Source organism: Spinacia oleracea, chromosome 5 (assembly GCF_020520425.1).
Source record: "Spinacia oleracea cultivar Varoflay chromosome 5, BTI_SOV_V1, whole genome shotgun sequence".
NCBI classification, from domain to species: domain Eukaryota; kingdom Viridiplantae; phylum Streptophyta; class Magnoliopsida; order Caryophyllales; family Amaranthaceae; genus Spinacia; species Spinacia oleracea.
The window spans coordinates 12836800-12859369 of record NC_079491.1 but is presented as its reverse complement, the minus strand read 5'-3'; the positions used below and the strand labels follow the sequence as shown (position 1 = coordinate 12859369).

General features: G+C 35.4%; 3 protein-coding genes and 1 non-coding gene across 5 annotated transcripts; 3 read left to right on the top strand and 1 right to left on the bottom strand.

Annotated features, from left to right (window-relative positions):
* Window positions 1–239: 239 nt before the first annotated feature.
* On the top strand, window positions 240–6862 carry LOC110795630 (glycerophosphodiester phosphodiesterase GDPD6-like). The gene is made up of 8 exons (XM_022000654.2): window positions 240–396; window positions 1781–1959; window positions 2657–2840; window positions 2952–3026; window positions 3210–3319; window positions 4555–4773; window positions 5475–5630; window positions 6364–6862. The coding sequence occupies exons 1-8, from the start codon at window positions 384–386 to the stop codon at window positions 6553–6555; spliced, it is 1128 nt and encodes a 375-aa protein (XP_021856346.2). The 5' UTR covers window positions 240–383; the 3' UTR covers window positions 6556–6862.
* Window positions 6863–13232: 6370 nt separating this feature from the next.
* LOC110795632 (protein POLYCHOME) lies at window positions 13233–16134 on the top strand. The gene is made up of 3 exons (XM_022000655.2): window positions 13233–13390; window positions 14021–14381; window positions 15177–16134. The coding sequence occupies exons 2-3, from the start codon at window positions 14040–14042 to the stop codon at window positions 15540–15542; spliced, it is 708 nt and encodes a 235-aa protein (XP_021856347.1). The 5' UTR covers window positions 13233–13390; window positions 14021–14039; the 3' UTR covers window positions 15543–16134.
* Window positions 16135–17427: 1293 nt separating this feature from the next.
* Window positions 17428–17500, top strand: TRNAK-CUU (transfer RNA lysine (anticodon CUU)). Its single transcript has one exon. It is a non-coding gene; the product is annotated as a tRNA-Lys (tRNA).
* Window positions 17501–18263: 763 nt separating this feature from the next.
* Window positions 18264–21273, bottom strand: LOC110795652 (B3 domain-containing protein REM16). 2 transcript variants are annotated; one of them, XM_022000677.2, is made up of 5 exons: window positions 20987–21273; window positions 20413–20583; window positions 19726–20320; window positions 19451–19623; window positions 18264–18847 (listed from the first exon to the last, which is right to left on the bottom strand). In XM_022000677.2, the coding sequence occupies exons 2-5, from the start codon at window positions 20527–20529 to the stop codon at window positions 18527–18529; spliced, it is 1206 nt and encodes a 401-aa protein (XP_021856369.2). In that variant the 5' UTR covers window positions 20530–20583; window positions 20987–21273; the 3' UTR covers window positions 18264–18526. The 2 variants fall into 2 exon arrangements, with proteins under 2 accessions (XP_021856369.2, XP_056685280.1); XM_056829302.1 differs by having other exon boundaries at window positions 20413–20531.
* Between the last annotated feature and the right edge of the window lie 1297 nt (window positions 21274–22570).

Here is a 22570-nt window from a genome sequence, read left to right as displayed (position 1 = left end):
TATACGACCATACCCAAACAAAAAACAATTATTTATTTTTTATTTTAGGTAAAACAAGGGGTAAAATGTGGGTCCAACAAAATTACTTATAAACCTGAAAGTCTGTTATATACTCAATCTAGAAAATAAGACATTATAACTGGATGGTTATCAAATCAATATCATATTCAAAATTTTGGATAGATCGAGAGTACGGATATGATTACGGTTACAGATATTATTCAATTCCAAAAGAAAATGATATTTAATCCGTAAATTATTTTTTGACTATTTGATAATTGATACGGAGTATCCCAAAACTCCCAAAGTGTACAAAAAATAAAATAAAAATCAGTAGTTCAAACCATAGGAGGAGAGATACAGAGTAGAGCTTGCCAATTTCCATGACTACGCTCTGTAAGTACAATCTCCATTTACTCCAATCTTTACCAATTATCATACCCTTTTATTGTTTACATTATTTTTCTTTTGAGATTAATCTTTAGCGTTGACTTTTGATCAATCCCCATGAAAATAAAGTTAAAACTTTTGGGTGCTTAAATTAAAATTAAGTGAATTGAAAATTTGGTAGTGAATGATGAACAACAATTAAAGTTCTCCTATCTGAAAAATGGGATTTTGTTAATTTAATTATGGAATTGGCAGACTGTTTATTACGGAATTGTAAGTAATTTGGCCTCAGAGTTTAGGAGTATGATTTAGTAATGTAAATCAATAAGTCATTTTCTGATGATAACAATTGATGTCTGTGCTAATGTGCTTTTAGGGTGTGTTTCGTTGTGCTGTGTTACCAGATTCACTGTTTGAGATTGGGCAATTCACAGCATTAGGATTTTTCAAATTAGGTAGCAATGTCTTGTATATTGAAGAAGATTAGGACTTTTGAAATTAGCAATGGTGTGCCAAAGATTAGGCTTTTTAGATTAGCAATGATGTGCAAAAGGTTTACCAAAGCGGCGGAGAATTATCAGTATTTTTATATTTGTATCTGTCAAAGTAAACCAGAAGCAGTGAAATGAAATTGGTTCAGTGTTTTTTTGAATTAACTAGGTTTTGGAACTTTTTTGTAGCACAATGCAACTATTTTTGGGAGGTAATTTTAAGGAGATTGACTCATTACGCGTTTATAATGGGACTTCGGGACTATGATATCGGAATTCCTGTAGGATTCTAGACATAATCAACATGATGTTGGTGGCTTGTGACATGTAAACTTTCAAGTGGTCTGAAGTTTCACATTCGCTAGTCCTAGAAATGGTATATTACCTCTTCAGATAGCTGGGTTCAGGTTCATTTGGCTCGAGTAGTCGAGTCACATTCGAGTGGTGACTGGCGAGTGATTCATTTCCGGTTTGGTTCTGGGTTGGTCAAATACAAGTCGAGTCATATTTGAATCTATTGCCAATTAGCTATTATGATATTGCGATCAACTTTAGTTGTGTTATGAAATTAGTCAATTTGGGATCATCTAGTTTCATGCACAATTCAAGTATGGGTCAGGTAATTTCAGGTTGGTATTTTGAGTCATATAAGTTTTTTTTCCAGGTTTACATAGTCTAATTCTGTACCTAATGGTCGTTTATTTGAAGTTGAGACATACTAACTTTTCTGATTTAAACTAGCTTGCCATAAATCTCCTAAGTACATTTTACAAGTTTCTTGAAGGCTAGTTTCATCTTCTTTTGATTTACCTGGATTTTTATCAAAATTATATTTGCACATAGCTTAAAGGTCGAAAATAACATTCGTATGAGTCACTCGTGTATCAAAAAAATTGCAGGTACCATCCTGTTTACTCTTCTGCTACTCTTTGTTTGCTGTAGTGCTAGACGTACATATCTATTCCCTGGCATAGGACATAAGTCACCGAAGCAGCCTTTGCAGACTTCACGTCCATTCAACCTTGCACATCGAGGTTCTAATGGAGAATTTCCAGAGGAAACTGCAGCTGCATATCGGGTGTGTCCAAAGCTTTATGGTTCTGGGGAACAAATCCTATCCTTTTGTTTCGCATATTATATAAATAACATCAAAACTTGGACTAGCATAATATTTTTAAGGAGTTATGTGAATGCAAGTATGCAACACCATAAACTTACGCATGCCATTTGTTAGTCTTTTAAAAGGTCTGTTACTTATGCTGTTGTGCTAGACCAACCTAAATGTGTTTGCAATATTTTGCATCTGTCTCAATGGATCTAGCAATCTAGCCTTTGGCTCTCTGTTCGGGAAGAAGAAAACATGAAATCCAATTCCTTTGGCATACTTTATATATGACTCACTTTTAAGCTTTACCATATTGTTTTTATCAGTAACAAACTCCTGCAGTACAAACCTAAATATTAGAGTACGGTTTTTTACATTAAATTCTTACTTGTGAGCTCACATTTTCATTTTCTCATCACCAATCTAGGATAATTTTGTCTAAATTGGATAATCTTCTACTCACCTATTCTTTTCAATGAACTTTGATATGACTTTGAAGTGATATTTCAATAGATATCAAATCATCTAGGTTCTCGGAAATCTTTAATGACGTTTAAGTGTTAGTCTATTGTTCATCTTTTAGATTATTTTAGCGTACTTAGACTTCAGACTTTGATTAAATTGCGCAACAGCAAAAACAGGAGCTAATAACCTGTCTTTTTTTTGGCAGAGGTCTATAAAAGAAGGTGCAGACTTCATAGAAACAGATATCCTGTCTTCCAAAGATGGTGTACTTGTATGTCACCATGATGTAATTTTAGATATTACTACAGATATTGCCGAGCACAAGGAGTTTGCAGGCCGCCAAAGGGCCTACGATGTCCAAGGATTTAATATAACTGGCTTTTTCATTGGTGAATTACTATGCCACTCTCTTGCATATATTTCACATTGTTCCTGCATTAATAGAAATTGTACAATCATTAATTATAAAGGACTGTTCTAATGAAATGATATCTTTACAGTTGATTTTACATGGAAGGAACTTCAAACTTTAAGAGCTAAGCAGAGATTCTCATTCAGGGATCAACAATATAATGGTGAGTTTGGTACTGTATTTTCCCTTATGATGTTGCAACTTGCAAGTATTTACTATGTCTTCCTTAGATTTGCCTTTGCTTGTTTGCTTTGTTATTAATTACTCTGTCATTAATTTCAGTATATAATATGATTGATATATCTGACAGTGTTTATTGATTAACAATGTAATCTCTGCAATACAGGAAAGTTTCCTATTATTACTTTTGATGAGTACATATCCATTGCTCTTGATGCTTCCAGAGCTGTCGGGATATATCCAGAGATAAAAGATCCCGTATTCATCAACGAACATGTAAGTTTTTCTTGTATATAGTTAATTAGTTGTAAATCTTGTTTCCTCTGCCAAATGCCACTCCTGTGTAACTTTGTTGCATATAAAGTGTTATAATCATCTGTAAATACGGATACGGATGTAAACCACGCCAGTCTCAAAGATATCCTGGTGAATGCTTTGAGTTATGGCCTTGTGAGATCAGGAAGGAAAAGGAGGATGGTTTTCTGAGGTCAATTATATGCTAATGCCCTATTGGAACTTGTATTCTAAGGTCGCACCCCATTCTCAATTCCTGGAACCGCCACTGCTCACTAGTCACTAGTGACTAGTGTGGTTAATGAGATTAAGAAAGTTATAAGAAACTCCCTTTTACCAAGGGTAGGGGAGAGAAGTGATCATTTAGTAAACTGGGATCTTTGTGTAAATTAAATGGAAGCAAATTGGTGTACTGAAAATTCATCTTAGGGATTAATAGCTTTGTAGTAGGAAGCCCAGTTCTACAGTAAAACTAGTTGAAAGTAACTCAGGTCTTTAGAGAAATCAATCGTTTCTTTGGCAGGATCTCGATCATCTTGTGCTTTCTAGTTTCTACATGAGTCCCCTAAATTCCGTTTCACAGGCTTTTCATTTCTTTACCTTGGTTAGATACAAGGTGGGTACGGGAAACAATCTAGCCTTTTGGAAGAAGCTAAGCAGGGAAGTAGCCTTTTTTCCATTTATACAGTCTCTCTGTATGACATCATACCCCTATAAAAGTATGTTTAGTTAGAAATAATGATATTGCCTCTTGGAAACTCCATTTGATGAGGAATCCACTTTATTGAGAATTGACGGAAGTAGGGAATTCACATTTCTGCTGGAAGTTCATCCAACTTTCATTTCCTTACCTTGGTTAGATACAAGTGTGAGCTTCTTACAATGTGTTATGTAGGCATAAGGGATGGGTAATCCTGTGGCTTTCATGGCTGTGTTGTGGTGTTGTGGTAATAAATGATTGGTGGGGTTTAAATTGTTCATAATGATGGCTATATTTAACAAATACCTCTTGGTTCGTTGGTTGAATTAAGTTTTAATTAAATTTTAATTGGGAAAGGGATTTGATACGGATGGTAATATTCTGCTGCGGTATTATTGAGAAAAAGTTGTAAACATACTGATGCTTTCTAATCACTGATTTCAAAATTATGATGTTTTACTTTTCCCTAACTGGAATATCATCCTCATGTTATGGACCATTAATTTGCTTTCTGCAGGTGAAGTGGCCAAACGGGAAGAGGTTTGAGGATGTTTTTGTGGACACTTTGAAGAAATATGGTTACAGGGGTTCATACTTATCAAAACATTGGCTAAAACAGCCTTGTTTCATCCAATCATTTGCTCCATCTTCACTTGTGTACATATCAAGTAAGACAGATCTGCCCAAAATCTTCTTGATTGGTCACACAGCTTGGCAAACAGAAGATACTAAACAGGTTTCAAACCCCTCTTTTTCTGTTTTCTTTTTCCTCTTTTGGGGGTGGGGGATAACCTGCTTATATTTACCAGGATATTATAACTCGTTAGATGACAAAATGCATTTACGCTGAGATCCTTTTTGAACTATGCTTATTATAATTGTACTGTGAAGGCTGAACAGTGGAAGAGATGTATTAGATGTTACTTAAATTTGTCAGATTCGAGAAATTGTGATTTATGCTGAACTGCAAATTCACTCGTATCATTCTTTTGGAAGGTTCTAATTTGTGGGGCAATTGCCTAACAGTAGATCTGGAAGAAAAAAAATCCCTATCGTACCATTATTAATGAAGACAGTCTAGTACTCATTTCTTCTTACCATTAAAATCTGGGAAACCGGTGGAATCTTGTACAGAAGAATGAAATACTCAATCCATTCTGAAAGATGTTGTATTGGAGGACATCCAAAGTAAATTTTTCTTCTAGAAGTTAAATTACCTTCAAGACTTCTTCCGTCTAACTTGCTGAGCTATTTTCTAACATACACAATATATCTCCTTTTGCTAATGTACATAGAAATCAAGGTTACCTTTGGAAATTTATGCTGTATTTTTATTTTAACCCCAGATCACAGATCATTATCTTTCTGCATTACTTGCATTATACGGAGTATGTTCTTTCTCTGATTGTTACTCAAGATGTAATTGATGATTTGCAGACTTTCTTGGAAGTTACTTCAGATGCCTACTTTAACTACATCAAAAAATATGTTGTTGGTATTGGACCCGGGAAGGACACAGTGGTTCCGGCAGTAAACAATCACCTGCAAGCCCCTACTGATTTGGTTGTCAGAGCACATGCTCACAGTCTTCAGGTCGGTAATCCTTCTTTTGATTTTCATACCAAGTGTTATAGGCATGGTTCGCATGAACATGTACCTTTTTATTGTCAAGCGTGTTATTGACGTGATGAAAGAACTCTCATTGACTGATGTAAATGAACACAAATCCCTTTTAGTTGTAGTGAAAATAGGTTGTTAGCTTAATGACTGATCTGGAAATATGATATTTTGACACGGTTTAAAAACTTGGATTTGAGATTCTGAATTGTACATTATCTGAAACTGTATTGTGTGGAATACAAATACTTGTATTTTAGTCTCAAAAGGTTAGCTTTAACTCCACAGACTTCTGTAAATAATGACTTTGAAGTTTGAATGAGTGAGACTTATATATAGTTGTTTACAGTCTTTATCTTAGCTTGTTGATGTTTCAATGTGCTGAACTTCCATGACGTCTCTAAGTTGTATGAAGCAGAGAATGTTCATGAAAATTAAGCAATAACTTGTTCATTGTCTGAGATATAATGCTGTCCAATATAATCAGCGGAATTCCTGAAATCGTGTAAGTTAATGCTGGATTATACAAATGCTTAGACCACCTTTCAAAAACTTTGCTATTTCGGATAATTTCTTTTGTTGGAATAAACAAACAGCCGTCTAATTTCAATCTGAAACCTGTTTGCTTCAACTTTTTAATGTCTGCTTGTTCATTTGCACAACCGAGGAGTTTATGCTGAAGTTGGTTTCCCATTATTGTTACATCCAGGTGCATCCTTATACCTTTCGGAATGAGTACCAATACATTCATTTTGAGTTTCATCAAGATCCATATATTGAATTTGACTTCTGGATAAACAAGATGGGAGTGGATGGACTCTTTACAGATTTCACGGGAAGCCTTCATGATTTCCAAGAATGGACGTCTCCTCTCTCTCCCGGTAATGGTGAAAGACCATGATTAGCAACATGAACAAAGCGCTGCAAAGTAATGATTTGCATTCAGCAACCATTCTTATAGGAGATTATGTATAGTATTCTTTTTACTTAATTTTTCCACATCAACATGAAAGAAATGTAGTAAATGTTGAGCCTGTAAAGATAATTCTCCAGAAAACTGTAATAGAAATCTGTTTTACATTTGTATCAGAGTCTTTAGTAGTGTCTCTTTGTCTCAGTCACAAAACTAAAGTACACTGTACACTGTGGATTACCGAAACATACGTGCAATTTTCATTTAATAGCCACTGCTTGTCAGGACATTTCCATTCTAAAAATGATACGGAGTACTCCCTAATCCCTATTTGTTTCAAAGATAGGGATTCTGTCGTCCTTACATACGTGCAATTATAATGCAATTAATACGGACTTTTTTAACATGATAATGTTTGTGGGCCCGTTTAAGTCTTTGTCGTGGGTATTGGTTTTTGGAGTATTGTTTCGGAGTTGCGGTTTACACCAGATTCTTATAAATACTCCTTTATTTATACCAAGAAAAATACTCAAATAACACAGAGAAACAATAAAACCCTAAACAAGTATTATATCTATCATTATTGTCCCACAGAGATCTACACCCTATCATTATTGTATCTATCATTATTGTCCCACAGAGATCTCAAAAAGAGACGGAGGGAGTAGTATTTTATAGTTTCATATAAATATATAATCTGTGTGGATTTAAAAGCTTGTGTGGGTTTAAATCCCGTTTAATGGGATGATGATTGATAAACTTTCAATGAAACAATGATAATGGAAATATTAAATTAAAGGGGGAGGCAATTTGCACTTTGCAGGCTCCCATAGTCCCATCACGTGTGTGTTATATGATTTTTTTTCAATTTAGTATTACTGTATTAGTACTTTTACAGAAGGCTTACCCATAAAAAGGCCATCATGGACCAAGATCTTCCTATAAACACAACCCATGAGACTGTGTTGTGATCCATTATCTTAACTCAAGCTGGGTAAGCTACCAGATTCTTGCAGATTACTTTTACATGGTTTTAAATAGGCAAATTTGCCAAAAAGGACTTTTTATAGCCCAAATTTTGCGAGAAATTACATTTTTTTTTTTTTTTTGTAAAAACACACCTTAATTTAATTTTTTTTTTTGCAAATTTGCATGGTTTTACTTTTACATGGTTTTAAAAACACACCTTAATTTACTTTTACATGGTTTTAAATAGGCAAATTTGCCAAAAAGGACAAATATAAGTGTCTATAGTTAGTAGGGACAAAGTATACCTATGTGGAAATCATGTTACATGAGTACGGCAAATGAAATGTTTTATAATTAAAAAAAAAAAAAAGTCATATAAAGTGTTGTTAGATTTTTCTCAATATATACTTATAAATTATCAACTTTTTATAACTATTACTTATTGAAAACTTAACATATTAGCGGATGAAACTATACATTTACATGTGTGAAAGGAAAATGTTGCAACTTAAGAAAAATGAAGTAATAATTTGAAAGGTTAAGGAAAGTAGAGACATTGAGGTGTTAATAAAGGATTAGAAAGATTAATAAAGGAAGTCATCTCGATCCCGTCGAGCGTATTGGCCATTCAAGATGGCTCTCGTAGAAGAACATGAGACTACACACAACAGGGAGCTATCAGAGGAAGAAGAGGAAGAGGAGGTAGCGTTGGAATGGATAGTAGAAGGCGAAGAAGAGAAGGCACGGGTGGAGTTAGGGGTGGTTGGGAAGTTATGGACTGAACGTAACGTCAATGCACCCGCCCTTATCGCACAAATGAGGAGGATTTGGAACCCGGAACATGGCATGGAGGGCAACTGCATTGAGAATAACTTCTTTTTCTTCCAATTTCATAATTGGAAGGATAAAGAGTTTGTCATGAACTCCCAACCATGGCACTTTGACAGGCTCGTTTTAGCACTAAATGGCGTGCATGGAAAGATCAAACCATCTGAAATCCCAATGCATCTGGTCCCATTCTGGACGAGAGTTTATGACCTCCCCTTGCTCGGTCGTCACTATGAACAAAATGCAAAGGCAATCGAAAAAAAATAGGGAAGTACATCGGCCTTAACAAAACGAACATTATTGACATCAATAAATCGTTGCGGATCAGGGTCATGATTGATATGCGGAAACCGCTAGTGAAGGAGGTGAATCTGTCAACAAGAGGGGGGGTAAAGGAGAAAGTTCAGGTTAAGTTTGAGAATCTTCTATTGTTTTGTTATGTATGTGGGAAGCTAGGGCATGGAGAGAAAGATTGTGACATGACTGCCAATAACTAACCCTAAGAAAAGTTTCAATGATAATATGAGGGTGTCACCGTGGCAGGCGAACAAGGGGGAAGTTGGTGATGACCGGGATGAGGAAACGAAGACATGTGCCAAAAGATTATTCATTGTAAAAAAGAACAAACAGGGACCAGGGGAAAGAAAAGAAAAAGTGGGGGTAACTTATGGTATGATGGATGTGACAAGGAAGCTAGAAGGGGTTACTTTGACGTTGGTCGAGCAGAATGAAACACATGAGGAAGGAAATGTTGAGGAAGGGAGGATAAACACCGTAAACAAAGAGAGGCGACAAGAGTTGGAGAAGGGTGTCTAATGCAAAACCATCACCAACAGAAGTGGTTCCCATAGAAACCCTGATCACCTTCTCGGTGGGAACCAATTAAGGCCCAATTTGACGGCTTAGGAAGGTATAAGTTGTTAAGAAGGAGGTGAGGGTTCGAGTAGGTGGAGCAGACAGTGTGCAGTGTGGGAAGAGAAAGGATCCTACGAAGATTGATAAGGTGGGCATTACAAGTCTTGAGGACGATCCTAAGAAACCTAAAGCAATTGAAAGGGAGCTGACCTATGCAGGATTTCCAAAAGTAGCGGAGGTTACAGTGCAACCCCGCGAACATCAATGATTGGCCTTTCGTGGAATTGTCGAGGGTTAGGGAGCCCCCGAGCAGAAATCGCGCTAAAAGGCGTGGTCCGACTTGAAAATCCCCATTTTGTTTTCCTTATGGAGACAAAATTGAAATGCAAGGAATGGGAAGGCTTAAAACGTCAGCTTAATATGGGTAATTTTTTGTGTGTATATTGTGACGGAGATGGCCGTCAAAGAAGAAGTGGTCTAGCAATGTTTTGGCGTGATATAGTGAGGTTGGAACTGCAAACATGCTCACTGAATCACATGGACTTTATAATAACAGGGGCGGATAATGCTCAATGGAGGTTGACAGGGATATACAGACACCTAGAGGAGGAAAATAAACATGAAACATGGAACATGCTTTGGAGATTAGGAGTCAGTAACACGAGGCCCTGGTTGTGTTTTGGGGATTTCAATGGCATACTATCTCATTCTGAGATGCGAGGGGGAGCTCCCAAACAACAAGCGGAAATTGATGGTTTTCGTGATGCAGTTAGTTACTGTCAACTAGAAGAGGTGTACTACGAGGGTCTTGGCTTTACATGGAGTAACAACAGAGAGGAGGGGGCTAACATTATTGAGCGTCTTAACAGTTTCTTAGCCTCCGAGGATTGGATGGGGTTGTATCCACTTTCAATGGTGGAACACTTGTCCAAACGCCGCTCTGATCATATCCAATTAAAATTTGCATTCAGAAGCAGGTAAGGGCGGGTAGTCGGAAGGGAAAGAGGAGGAGAGGCTTTAAATTTGAAAGGGAATGGCTCTGTGACGATGAGTGCAGCAACTGGATAGAGCTGAAGTGAAATGAACTGAATGGAACTAAACGAATAGAAAAATATGATGATGAAATAGCATGCAATTTATTTATCTATAAATTTGTGTTGTACTTATGATGTTTATAATATTTACATCGCTATTTTGCAATTTTACTCGCGCATATGCCAATATTGAAGTAGTGATGATTTTAGCAATATCATATCAATAATAATTAAAAGATTATTAGCAATAATTATAATGTAAATATTTATAACAATACTCATATAAATGATGTGCACAATAATCATAATTATTTATTAATAAAAATAACATATAATATTAATATAATAATAGTAAGGAAAAATTGATAAAGGCGGTCCCAACTATGAATTGAACGTTCATCTTTAAAAGGTCCCAAGTATGAATTATTACTGGTAGGTCTCAACTAATGGGGGTGTTGACTTCGCGTGGTCCTTTTTCAAAAATGACCGGTTGTATAAGTAAAAGATGATGACGTGTCAGGTGTTTTAAAGAAGTCACGTGCCACTTTATTACAGAACCACCCATTTAATGAAAATCCCACCCATTTTTAATTAAAATCCCACCCATTAATTAAAGCCCACCCAGTTAAAATACCCACCCTCCCCTTTAAATTAACACCCAGACCCCCACTTCTTCTTATCTCTTCAAAATTTCGACTATTGTTGTTGTGTTCATCTTCTTCCCTTCTCAAAAAAAAATCACTTGGATTTTCTGCTCCGAAATCTAAATCAACTGATAAATCTGAAGCTAAATTGGGGGAAAAGGCGGTATTGAAACTGATTAAATCAAAATCTCTGAGCTTATATATGGCGGAAAATTTGGGCATGGAGTTGTTGGGGATGGATCCACTCGTCTACCACTTCCAAGATTCCCTGCACAGTACCACAACTAGACAACCACCTCTCCCCTCACCCTCATGCTGCAGCACCCGTCCAACAACCTTCCTCGCGCTGCAACCAATCATCCCCTCAAACCCAGACCAACAACAATTATGAGTACTAGTCGAATTTCAAACTCAGCGACAAATATAGAGGATTAGCGGTAGCAAAGATGCCAGACGAAGCTCCAATTCCAGAAATTTAATTCACTCAAGATCCATAAATTTAATTATCTCAAATTCCAGAAAATTAATAGATCGCGTTCAAGAAAATTAATCCCTCAAATTCCAGAAAACAAATTTACAATTTCAAATTTTCAATATTAATTGGAAACATTGAAAACAAATGCGCTATTGTAACGGATTTTGCAGAAATTCAGATTAGAGGTGGAAGATAAGAAGAAAGGGAAGAACATGAAGAAGAAAAAAAAAATAGAGAAGGGGAAGAACATGAAGGAAAAAAACAAAGAAGGCAAGAGATAAGGCTGAAAGAGAAAAGCAACGTGTGTAGAAGAAAAAAAAAAGATAAATTACAAAAATCACAAAACTAAAAATGATAAATTAAAATAAAAAAATCAAATTAAAAATTGACTTACACAACCGGTCTTCGGTAAAAAGGACCACGCGAAGTCAACACCCCCCTTAGTTGGGACCTACCAGTAATAATCCATACTTGCGACCTTTTAAAGATGAATGTTCATAGTTGGGACCGCCTTTATCAATTTTTCCTAATAGTAATGTTTAAGTATTAATAATGATAATAATAATTTTTATATATATATAAGTAATAATTGACAATTTCAATTGCAATATCAAGAATAAAATAACTACAAAGAAAGATGAATCCGTTCTTTTGAACTGAACTGAATTGAACTGAATAAATCTGAACTGAACTAAACTGAACTAAACTGAATTGAATGGAGCTGAACAGAACTAAACTGAACTGAATGAAGTTGAATTGAACTGAACTTAACTGAATGAAACTGCAATAAAGTCCAAAAGAACATGGCTAAAGTTGATGGCATGTGTACGATATGTCTCAGATTTAAATCCCTCTAATTTATATTGCCTTTCACACCCAAATAAAAAAAACGCGTTGCATGTATTAATTAAATAAGAAATTTATTAAAAATAAGTTCAAAATAAATTCCACACAATACACCTAAGAATCTAAGATATTCTCGTAAATATAAATGTATGATTTTGATTTCCCTCTCTAAAAAAGGAAAATATCCATATTTTATACTGTAAAAAAAATAGTAAAAATAGAATATATTTTGCGTTGGCGTTAGTTATTTATAAAAACAATCTTTAACATTTTATTTAATTTTCCAAATTTTGATTTTTTTAATCTATTTATTGAAGGGTAATTAAGGAAACTCTCTGTTTTTTATGCCACCTTAAAAACTCTCTTATATGCAATGGAATGTTGATATTTAAAATCAGACCAGACCTCAAATACTCTCGCATAAAACATTCAGAACAACCCAAAAGTTAGAAAAATCAGACCAGATAAGTTAAACAGAAGAAAGTCTTATTCCGTATTGATTTATGGGATACAAACCGTTTAAACTCGAAAAACAAAAACAATGATTAATTCAAAATAGCCAACATTAAATTAAAATATATTTTAATCATACACCAGTAATGGTTTGAATATTACAAAGTATTTGAATCTAGATACGCTCCCTGCTCCCACACCTGGGCACCCTCTTAGGCTGTGACCACTCACCATTGCATAATTATATGCACTAATTCACTCCCTTAATATTTAATTTAATTAATTTAAAGTTGACTGCATATCCCATTGTCCCTCCCACTGGGCCACACATTTCAAATTTAGATAAATACAATTATAGACATTAGTGGGTCAAACGTGGACTGACTTAGCTTTAAATACCAAAATTACCCTTCAATTTATTATTAACTTATTGTAACAAACGAGGGTACATGAGTCATTTTAATACAATTCAAACCAGCTCAAAATCCCGCTCGTGATACAAAATTCAAACTCTTTAAGAAAAAATAAAAATAAAAAAAGGAAAATGAAAAAAGGGTCTGCAACTCTCAAACCCTTTGCCATAAAACCTGCTTCACTCCCTCATTTTGAACTTCGCCACTTTCTCTCTCATTCTTTCTCTCTCATCCCTTCACTCAAAAACGTACTTTGAACCTTCCCCAAGTATCACTGATATCATTTTCTGGAGGAATTTCATCTGGGTATGTATTTGATTTATCCACATTTCTGTTTTAGTTTCGGGGTTTCTGTTTAATTCGACGCATTTTTAGTTGACCTTTTTAGCATTTTACGTTGAAATTGAATCTGCGCATGTTTGTTTTTGTGTTTTTAATCAGTAATTATAATCTGGTGTTAAGTTTATGACAATGCGGTCGTTTGAATTTTTGTGGAAATCTTTGAATTTCATTTCGGTTATCTGGGTTGCATTTTAATTCGACACTTTTAGTTGAAGTTCTTAGCATTTTACGTCGCAATTGTTTCTCGGAATGTCTTTTTCGTGCGTTTAATCAATTATTATTATGTTATTAATGTGTTTGTTTGATTTTATGGGTATCTTTAAACCTCAGTTCTGAAATCTGGGTTTCATTTTTATGTCATTTCTTAGGTCAAATTTGAGGGTATCATACACACATTGTATCTGTGCGTTTCTTGCTTTGATTCTTTAATCAACATGTACCATTTGGCTGTGTAATAAATTTCAATGAGTTGTGATGAAAAAATGGTGGAGGGGTGCTTAAGTTTGGATTGGAATTGTTAAGAAATTGTTGATAATTTATGTTTCATAGGAATGTGAATTGTAATTTGTTTATGCTTGGTTTGAAACAATGCAGGATTACAATCATAAAGAAGATGCCTACACCATCAAGAGATAGATTATCTAGACCCGTGGATATTTCTACCCTTTACCGGGGAGCCGCCCGTAGAGTTGATCTTATTGTTGATCAACCCGGGCTTACTTGGACTGGGTTATCTGGAAGCGGGCCTCGCAATGTCTCCAGTGGTGGCAGTGCATCAAGTCGAAGAGCAGCTCTCGGGAGAGGCAGGCTTTCACAGCGCCCACTTTTTACTGGACAAGAAAACAGGACTTCTAGGATGACTGCACGGCGAAATAGTGGTGGCCGGGGCAGGGGAAGTAGGTTGCCTTCTTGGTATCCAAGAACCCCTTTAAGGGATATCACTGTTATTGTGAGGGTAATGACTTTTACCCATGATTAGCATAATCTTGTTAAGATTAATTTTGGTTTAATGATGTTTATATGAGGTTCCTTTTTAATGCTTGTTAGCATTGTTACATGTTATGATTAGATTGCCTTTTTGTTTTAATGGTCATACATAGTTTGTGAAGATATTGAAATGATGGGAGCTGAATCAGTTAGTTTTTGTGATTAGTAGATATGATGTGAGAGCTTATAACATTAAATAGTGGTTATATCTTTATTGAGATGATTTATGTGGGTCAGATAGTATTTGTGATCAATAGATATGATGTGGGTCACACAGTATATGTGATTAGTAGATATGATGTTTTATACAGCATTATTCATGTTGCTACCAAATTTGGTCCTGTAAAAATGATGTGGTACTGATTTCACATACATGTAAAGTGATGTCTGCAAATAGTTCAACACTGTGAGTAGCTGAAAGTGAATTTTGCATTGCAGTCTAGAGAAATAAGTTGAAGAATGGATGTTTGATCTATGTTGTGCAGTTTCCATGGTGATACCGAAAATTTAGATGAACTTTGTTCAAAATAAATGCTTCTTTGACCAGTGTTTTAGGATACCACATTTAGGCATTTAGTTGCGCGAGCTTAATGTGTAGAGTGTGATTTAAACTTCTTGGGGTTTCGAAGTAGCAGAGCTAGTTTCTTTGCTAGTCTAAGAATTCAGCTGTGGTGTGTATTAGTAAATCTATGTATTCCTGCAGTTGTTATCCTTGAGCACTAGCATTGAACTGAAAACCTGCTTTGTCCTGATATTCACACAGGCAATAGAGAGGAGGAGAGCTGCGCTGAATCAAACCACAGAAGCTCCTCAAGAAGAGACCAATGAACAGACAGTGGCAGCATCAACTGCTGAGCTTGAGCAAGAAATTGGTTCCCAAACTCCCCTCCCTACCATTTCTGTTAAACCTCAACCTTCACCTGCCACCAAAGTATGGATGATCACACCCAGGAACATTGACAATAATGAGATGAGTTCTGATTTCTTGACACCACAGAAAAGGCTTCTAAATTCGATTGAAAAGGTGAGGGAAGTTTGGCTTGAGGATCGAAAGAAGCTAGAGAAGACTCCTGCTGCCAAGAGAGCAGAAAGAGAAAAGAAGGTGCGTACATTGATGTCAATGAGATGATTTTTGGAGTGAGCATGCACAGATGAGATGGGATGGGGATTTCGTGCATTTCGAGATCAGAGTGAAGGGCACGAGTTGAAAGGAGGAGAATGGCCACAGGCGATCATCTTCTGATGATCCCATATCCTATTATTACTACTACTACTACTACTATTAGTATCAGTTAGCTATGCTTGTAGCTAATCTTTCACAGCAACTAGTTTAGCTATGCTTGTAGCTATGTTTCACAGCATCTAGTTTCTGAAGTTTAGCTATGCTTGTAGCTAATCTTAGGCGGCATCTAGTTTAGCTATTGATACTGACAATTATGTGTTCTTCACTTCTAGTGAAGTTCACAACAAACTATTACTTTACTGCTAGGTAAATACTGGTATTAGCTGTTAGCCTCTGCTGACATCGTAGGATAAGATGTGCGGCAAGTTTTGGATTTTTGGCGGCCTAGTGGTAGCAAGCACAGCAGCAATGCTTGTTGCTGTAGGAATAGAAGGAACTGAAGCACTCCATGTAAATGAGAGGTCGAATTAGTTTTTGTTTCATCAGATAACATTGTAAAGGTTGATTCTTGGTATCAATGAAGAAAATAATTCATGTACTTGTGTGAGTTTATGCCCTCTGCTTAAGTTAATTCTTTCCTAGTGCAAGAGAAAGAGGTACTTGATACTTCCAGGTTTGTTCTAGAGATATTATATTTGAGCTTTGCTGCAGTTAGACAGACTGTGGTTCCTTATTGAACAGGTTGATGCCCAATGTTGTTATCATCAGGCAGGACTGCAGAAGGTACTCTTATAGTCTTATGTGGAGTATACAATGATTCTCCTTCATGTCTTTTTGTCCTGCCAAATTTCAAATTTCAAATTGAAGGGTGCAACTTGCAGGACTAGAGTTTGCCAATTACCCAAATAAGAAATTATGCATTGCATATAAGAGTAAAACCAATGGATGACCAAAAAGAATTACTCTGTAGTCTGTACTCATGATCAACTCTCGTGCTCAATCATGACCGCTAACTCCCAATGGATCGACCAAATAAGTTTAGTCATGTTTTTCTCTTTTCTACTTTTAACCTACCTACCAAAATAAAGAAATAAATAATAAACAATCTTATTTCCACTTGTCCTCCCTATATTCTATGCCCAAGAATTAGTTCTGATCATGGGCATGATCGGGTCATGCTTCTCTCTCTTCTCTACTTCTTATATCTAACCTTCTAACTTATATGTTATTTGCCTTTTCATGACCAAGCCATGACCCATAATTGGGTGCATTCTAAAACCTCTACTCCTCTAGTGATGTATGAAAAATAATGCAACATGACTCATTTAAACTATTTAATAAGTGAAGATAGATAAGAGAGGATATTAAGATATTCCGTAGACAACAATATATATATTCTATTTTTTGGCAAGCTTGACATACAAATACGTATGTACAGAGTACTCATATTAAGAAAGACAGTAAAATACGAAGTACTCCCTCCGTCCCAGAATACTCGCAACGATTTGACTTTTTGCACTATTCACATAATTCACTTTGACCCTATTTTATTTATAATATATGAAAATAAGTGTTAACATATAATATATTGTTGGCTTCATCTTAATATATATTTTCAGAATATTAATATTTTATAAGTTTTTATAATATATAATTGAAAATATTGATGATCAAAGTTGTGCATTGGCAAGCGTGTCCGGTCAAACCGTTGCGAGTATTTCAGGACGGAGGGAATATGTTTTAATACTCCGTATACTTTTATGAAAAGATCGTTTGTTGTCAAGAAAAAACGAGAGATGGCTTGAGTCCTTAAAGAATGCTCTGAATCTGTGCATTTTCTTTTCAATATATTTAGATAAATAATATGAGTACATCATGATGTCAACACAGTGCCCGTCTAGCTCAGTTGGTAGAGCGCAAGGCTCTTAACCTTGTGGTCGTGGGTTCGAGCCCCACGGTGGGCGTTATTTTTCTTTTTGTAAAATTATGCTATGTTATGTTTTTATACTGGTGAACGGTGATGAAGTGAATATTTTGCTCTTTCTATAAAACAAAAGCCACATTCCTTCCTCCCTTTTGCACTTTACATAAAACAAAAGCCAGCTAAAGCATCAATATGAAAGATAAATCTGTATAAATCTGTACTGATGACGAAAATTGTGTAATTAAATTAATGATCATACAAGAATTTGTATACTTCTTTGTTTTTTTAAGTGAGAATGAGCCACAAGGGCGGGGATGAGAATCGATCCCAAAATCACCTGGAACCGGAATGAAAGCTCTAACCAACTGAGCTATCTCTCACTGTCATTTGTATACTCCTTGTTAATGAACCAGCCATTTAACTCCTTATAGTGCTTGCAGTCTGACTCCTCTGATGTGGGTTTGAGTTGGCCCAACGGAATTGGGCCTCTAGGAATCTAGGTATATGCAAATTGTGTGAGTTTCCGAAAGCATGCACGATCCAGACATCCAGTACAAGCCATGAGTTATTTTAGATTAATTAGATGGTTAATTCAGGTAAACAAGTACCTACGAGTAAAAATTAGTACTCCTTTCTTTTTGTACTTAGTTGTTACAATATTAGGCTACTAGCTAGTTTAAATTACACAATTAGTACTCCTTTCTTTTTGTACTTAGTTGTCATGTGGTGTTTAAAGGGTAGCTAGGGAGTAGTACAATAATAATAATAAAGTGGAAAATTCTGAAAGAACAGGTCCACAACCATTCGTACAAAACAACCTCAACAACAACCTCACTCACTTTGGTTAGAAATATAAAGTACTCCGTATAACACAAACATATAAGAGTTACATAACTTATTTGTTTTTAGAGAAACGTTAGGCAGTGATATTATTGCAAATGGTAAAAGTTACATAAATAGATTAAGCTAGTCGAAATTAAATTACTGAAATACAATTAGATAAAGAGTGTCACAGCTGCTCGAAGTTGAGAAGATGATCGAGAAATTGAAGTAATTTAAGTCGAAGCTAGACCATACGCGTTGACACAGCCAAAGGAACAATTTGATCAATAGCACGAAATATGTGGACATTGAAAATGGGAGTTGTGCAATCAGATTCCCCTTCCCTGATCAGCTCAAAAACACAAGCATCGTGTTCTTCCAAGTTGTTTTCCAGCACAAATCTCGCCCACCCTGCTCTCAGTTGACATTGTTGTACTCCTTTTAATGTCCATCTGCATCCCACACTCGAGCTCCTTTGGCCTTTACCCTGTGCCTTTGGGACACGCAGCTCTAATTCATGAGGCTCTTTCAGCATATGTTCCATTGCCCATTTCTTTGGAATTGTCTGCAATATATTACATCGTCAATTCATGCTTCCAAAAGCTCTGTAACAAGTAGCAGGATGGTGGATCTAACATTTTTATATTAAGTGGGCCGAAAGTCAATTGTCTAATTTTCTTCTAAAACAAAAATGACAACAAAGCATACTATAAAATACATCTATATTTTGTTCTCAAACGAAAACTAGGTTTATATTTTGACTTTGAGGCGGAGTTATGATTAAATATTAGGGTCATTTGACATCACTTAATCTATAAATTTCTTTAAATATGCTTTATTTTAGCTAGTTAAAATGAGAAATATAACATGTGAGTTCAATATAATTACCAATTGTAGAGATATATTGTTACATATGTCAATAAATGTACCTATATAGTAGTAATATCTTTTTCAATGCAAGTTGTTATATCTTTTATGCGCAAAAAATTACCAACTATACTAATTCAACCACATATTTAAATCTAATACACAATTTTTTATACGTAAAGGTTTTCTAAAGGCCCACCCCTAGATCCCCTTGGACAAGAGTAGACTATACAAGAAACTAGAAAAATCAGACCATATCAGGTAAAGAGAACATGACAAATAGAGGGAAAGGAAAACAAACCAGATGAAATCCACTGTAAACATTGGAAGGACACAAGGTGATCGAAAACATAGGAAACCTATCATTCTTGCTCGAGTTGATGTAATTCATAGCCATATTTGAAGCTCTTGTTTTTTCTTCTTGTTTAAGCTCCCTTCTTTTTGATATGAAATACTTTTGGATTTGTTGATTTTCTGCATTTTTTTTTATCAAACACATTTCCTACATTTAATTAGTAAAACAGTATTATGTAAAACAATCATGCAGTTTAGTATAGCAGATTAGCAGTATGTTACCTTGATCATTTGATGGCTTTCGCGGTCTCCCCCTTTTTGATCTTATCTCTTCCTCTACAGCCTCAGATTCTTCTTCTTCTTCTTCTCCTTCTCCTTCCCATGAATAATCTTCTTCCTCATGTTGTTCTTCTTCATGGTCAATTTCTCCCTCTGGTTCTTCTTCTTCTTCATGATCAATTTCTTCGCTGTCAGATGAATCAACAACAATTTCTTCTTTACATTTGCTACCATGAGTATTATTGTTGCCGTGCAAAGTACTTGAACAAGAGGTTGTTCTTGTTCTCCGTGAGCTTGGACTTGAACAACTACCATTACTCACAAAATGAGTACCCTCTCTTTCGCAACAACTACCCTTGTCAAACACCGTCACTTCAAACGAAGAATCTCCAACATATCTGAACACTAAAACATCGAAAACCTTCACTCCATGGTCACTGACAAAATCCGCCCACCCATCTGAGAATACCACACTTCCATCACCATCCATTCTTCTTCGCGACAGTTTCACTCTCCATTTATTCTTGCTTGGCCCTATTAGTGTGCACCATGGTGATAGTTGTACCTTGAAACAATCTATGAAATCTTGAGGAATTCCCTGTAAGAACAAAAATTAACCAAAAGATTGAGACTAATAACAACAAATAAAAACAAGTAAGGGGTGATGATTTAATTTTTAGTTTAGAGTACCAGTTTGTTCTTGAAATCATGATACATCATCAGGCAGAATTGTTGCTTTGTTGCAGGGAACTCAGACCAATATTTATACTTCTCCTCTGTTTTACAGGTTGTGCATTTTTTCGCCATTTCTGCAGCAACAAGGAAGAATTTCAGGCATCTAAAACTGGATGGCCGGATCAACTGTTAGAATATTTTTGCAAGATATGTTAGCCTCAAAATCAGGTTCTCATATTCTTTTTCAGGTTTTGATGACTCGGTCGTTGACTTAATTGGTGGATTTTTGGAACACTACCACACCCTTCTCATAATCACCAACCCAATTAAGTAATTAACCATCCTAAATTTATTTTGGTTTTAGGATTTTTTTTGTTAAGATGGACTTGCAATCATGCACATTAAATATTTTTGAAATATATTAACTTTCTAGTGACTAGTGGTACTTGACTCTTAATATCATTATTTTTGTTGTTTTAAGTAAGAGAAACTATAATGAAATTCAACCGTAAACACTAAATGAAAGGCTTAAAAAAATCAGACAAACTTATTACTTAATATTCTAAAGAAAAACTCTACATTTGCATACCTTCTTAATTTTAGTTTCCTTCCTATGCAAGATAAAACGGTGTTAGTTTCCTTCGTTGAAGGAGGAAGATCAAGAAAAGGATGGCTTAATGGCTTTGAATTGAAAGACAAATATAGGATTTTGAGGAGAAAATTAAGAAGCCAAGTTGTTATAAATAGAAATAGTATGTAAAGTGGTAGTTTCTATAGAAGGAAAGTGCACTTTTTAATTTGTGGATCAAACAATTATTGACCCACCAACACTTATATACTACACATAACAATACTTATAAGAGTTACGGAGTACTACGTATAAGTGTATAACACTAAAGTCTAAAGAATTATATAGGTAGCAATGTAGCATGGCTTAGTTGTTGGTAGTTGTAACATGTAAAAGGTGTTGCCTCACTTTGAACTTTGCCTCTCACTTTTCTTCTCCCTTCTTAAACAATAAACCCGGCCATGATTAGATTATAGGCGGATGTCTATATCCTTAATGGCTTGCATTCAATTAGTGACAAACTGTCAATAGAGGCAAGACAATATTGATTACATATTATCTATTATGCATCCAGGTGTATTTAGTTGTACTTATAGGTGCACCCCCCTCTCATATTTTCTTAGTTAGAATGGTAGATGTGTCACTAAGCATAAGAGTCTTAGTTTATGATGATGTGTATACAGTGGCAAGTCTTAAACCGTTCAACTAAGGGATATAATATGAGATTAGTTTACATAATTATACAGAAATTTCAAAAGAGGCTAGAACTAAAAAACGCTACAACAATTTTCTAAGGCCATTACTAAGATACCCCACTAGAAAAATATGATGCAAGTTGCTTGAGTATGCGAAAAGTGTGATCAAGTACGTACACAAGCTGCAGGTAATTAAGCTACGTTAGATTATTTTGGTGGTTAGTTCATGACAATTGACAAACGTATGTAGGAGTATACGATAAAAAGTTTAGTACAACCCCTTCCTTTCGGACTTAATTAGTTGTTAATTATAATACTCCCTCCGTCTCGGAATACTTGACATATTTTCCTTATTTGACCGTCCCTTAATACTTGACTTGTTTCTAAAAATGGAAATATTCTAACAATATTATATTATTTCTCACTCCACCACTATTAACCCACCTACCCCATACTCCATACAAAAAATAATTAAAAATTCAACCCCTACTTTCCCCCAACCCCACCTCTTAACCTACCTCCCACTAACTACATTAAAATAATACCCCACTATCAACTACTACCTATTAAATTAAATAAGTCAATTCAAGTCCCTTAAACTCTGTGTCGGTCAAACCGGATCGAGTATTTCGGGACGGAGGGAGTACATACTAGTATTAACATGCAGGATTATTATTACCAATGATATCTTGGCCTAATTGTTAGAATTGAAAACCTGTATATAGTAGGTCACAAATTTGAATCTTCCTCCCTTATTTGTAATATATATTGTCCTTCTGACTCCTTCGCATTATGTTAACTTGATTATTAATTTTAGACAAAGAATGAGTAGGTGTTACTCCGTAATTTTTACTTCTCACAATCCCAAACTTTTTTTTACCACCGGGGAAAAGGACTATGAGATGGAGAC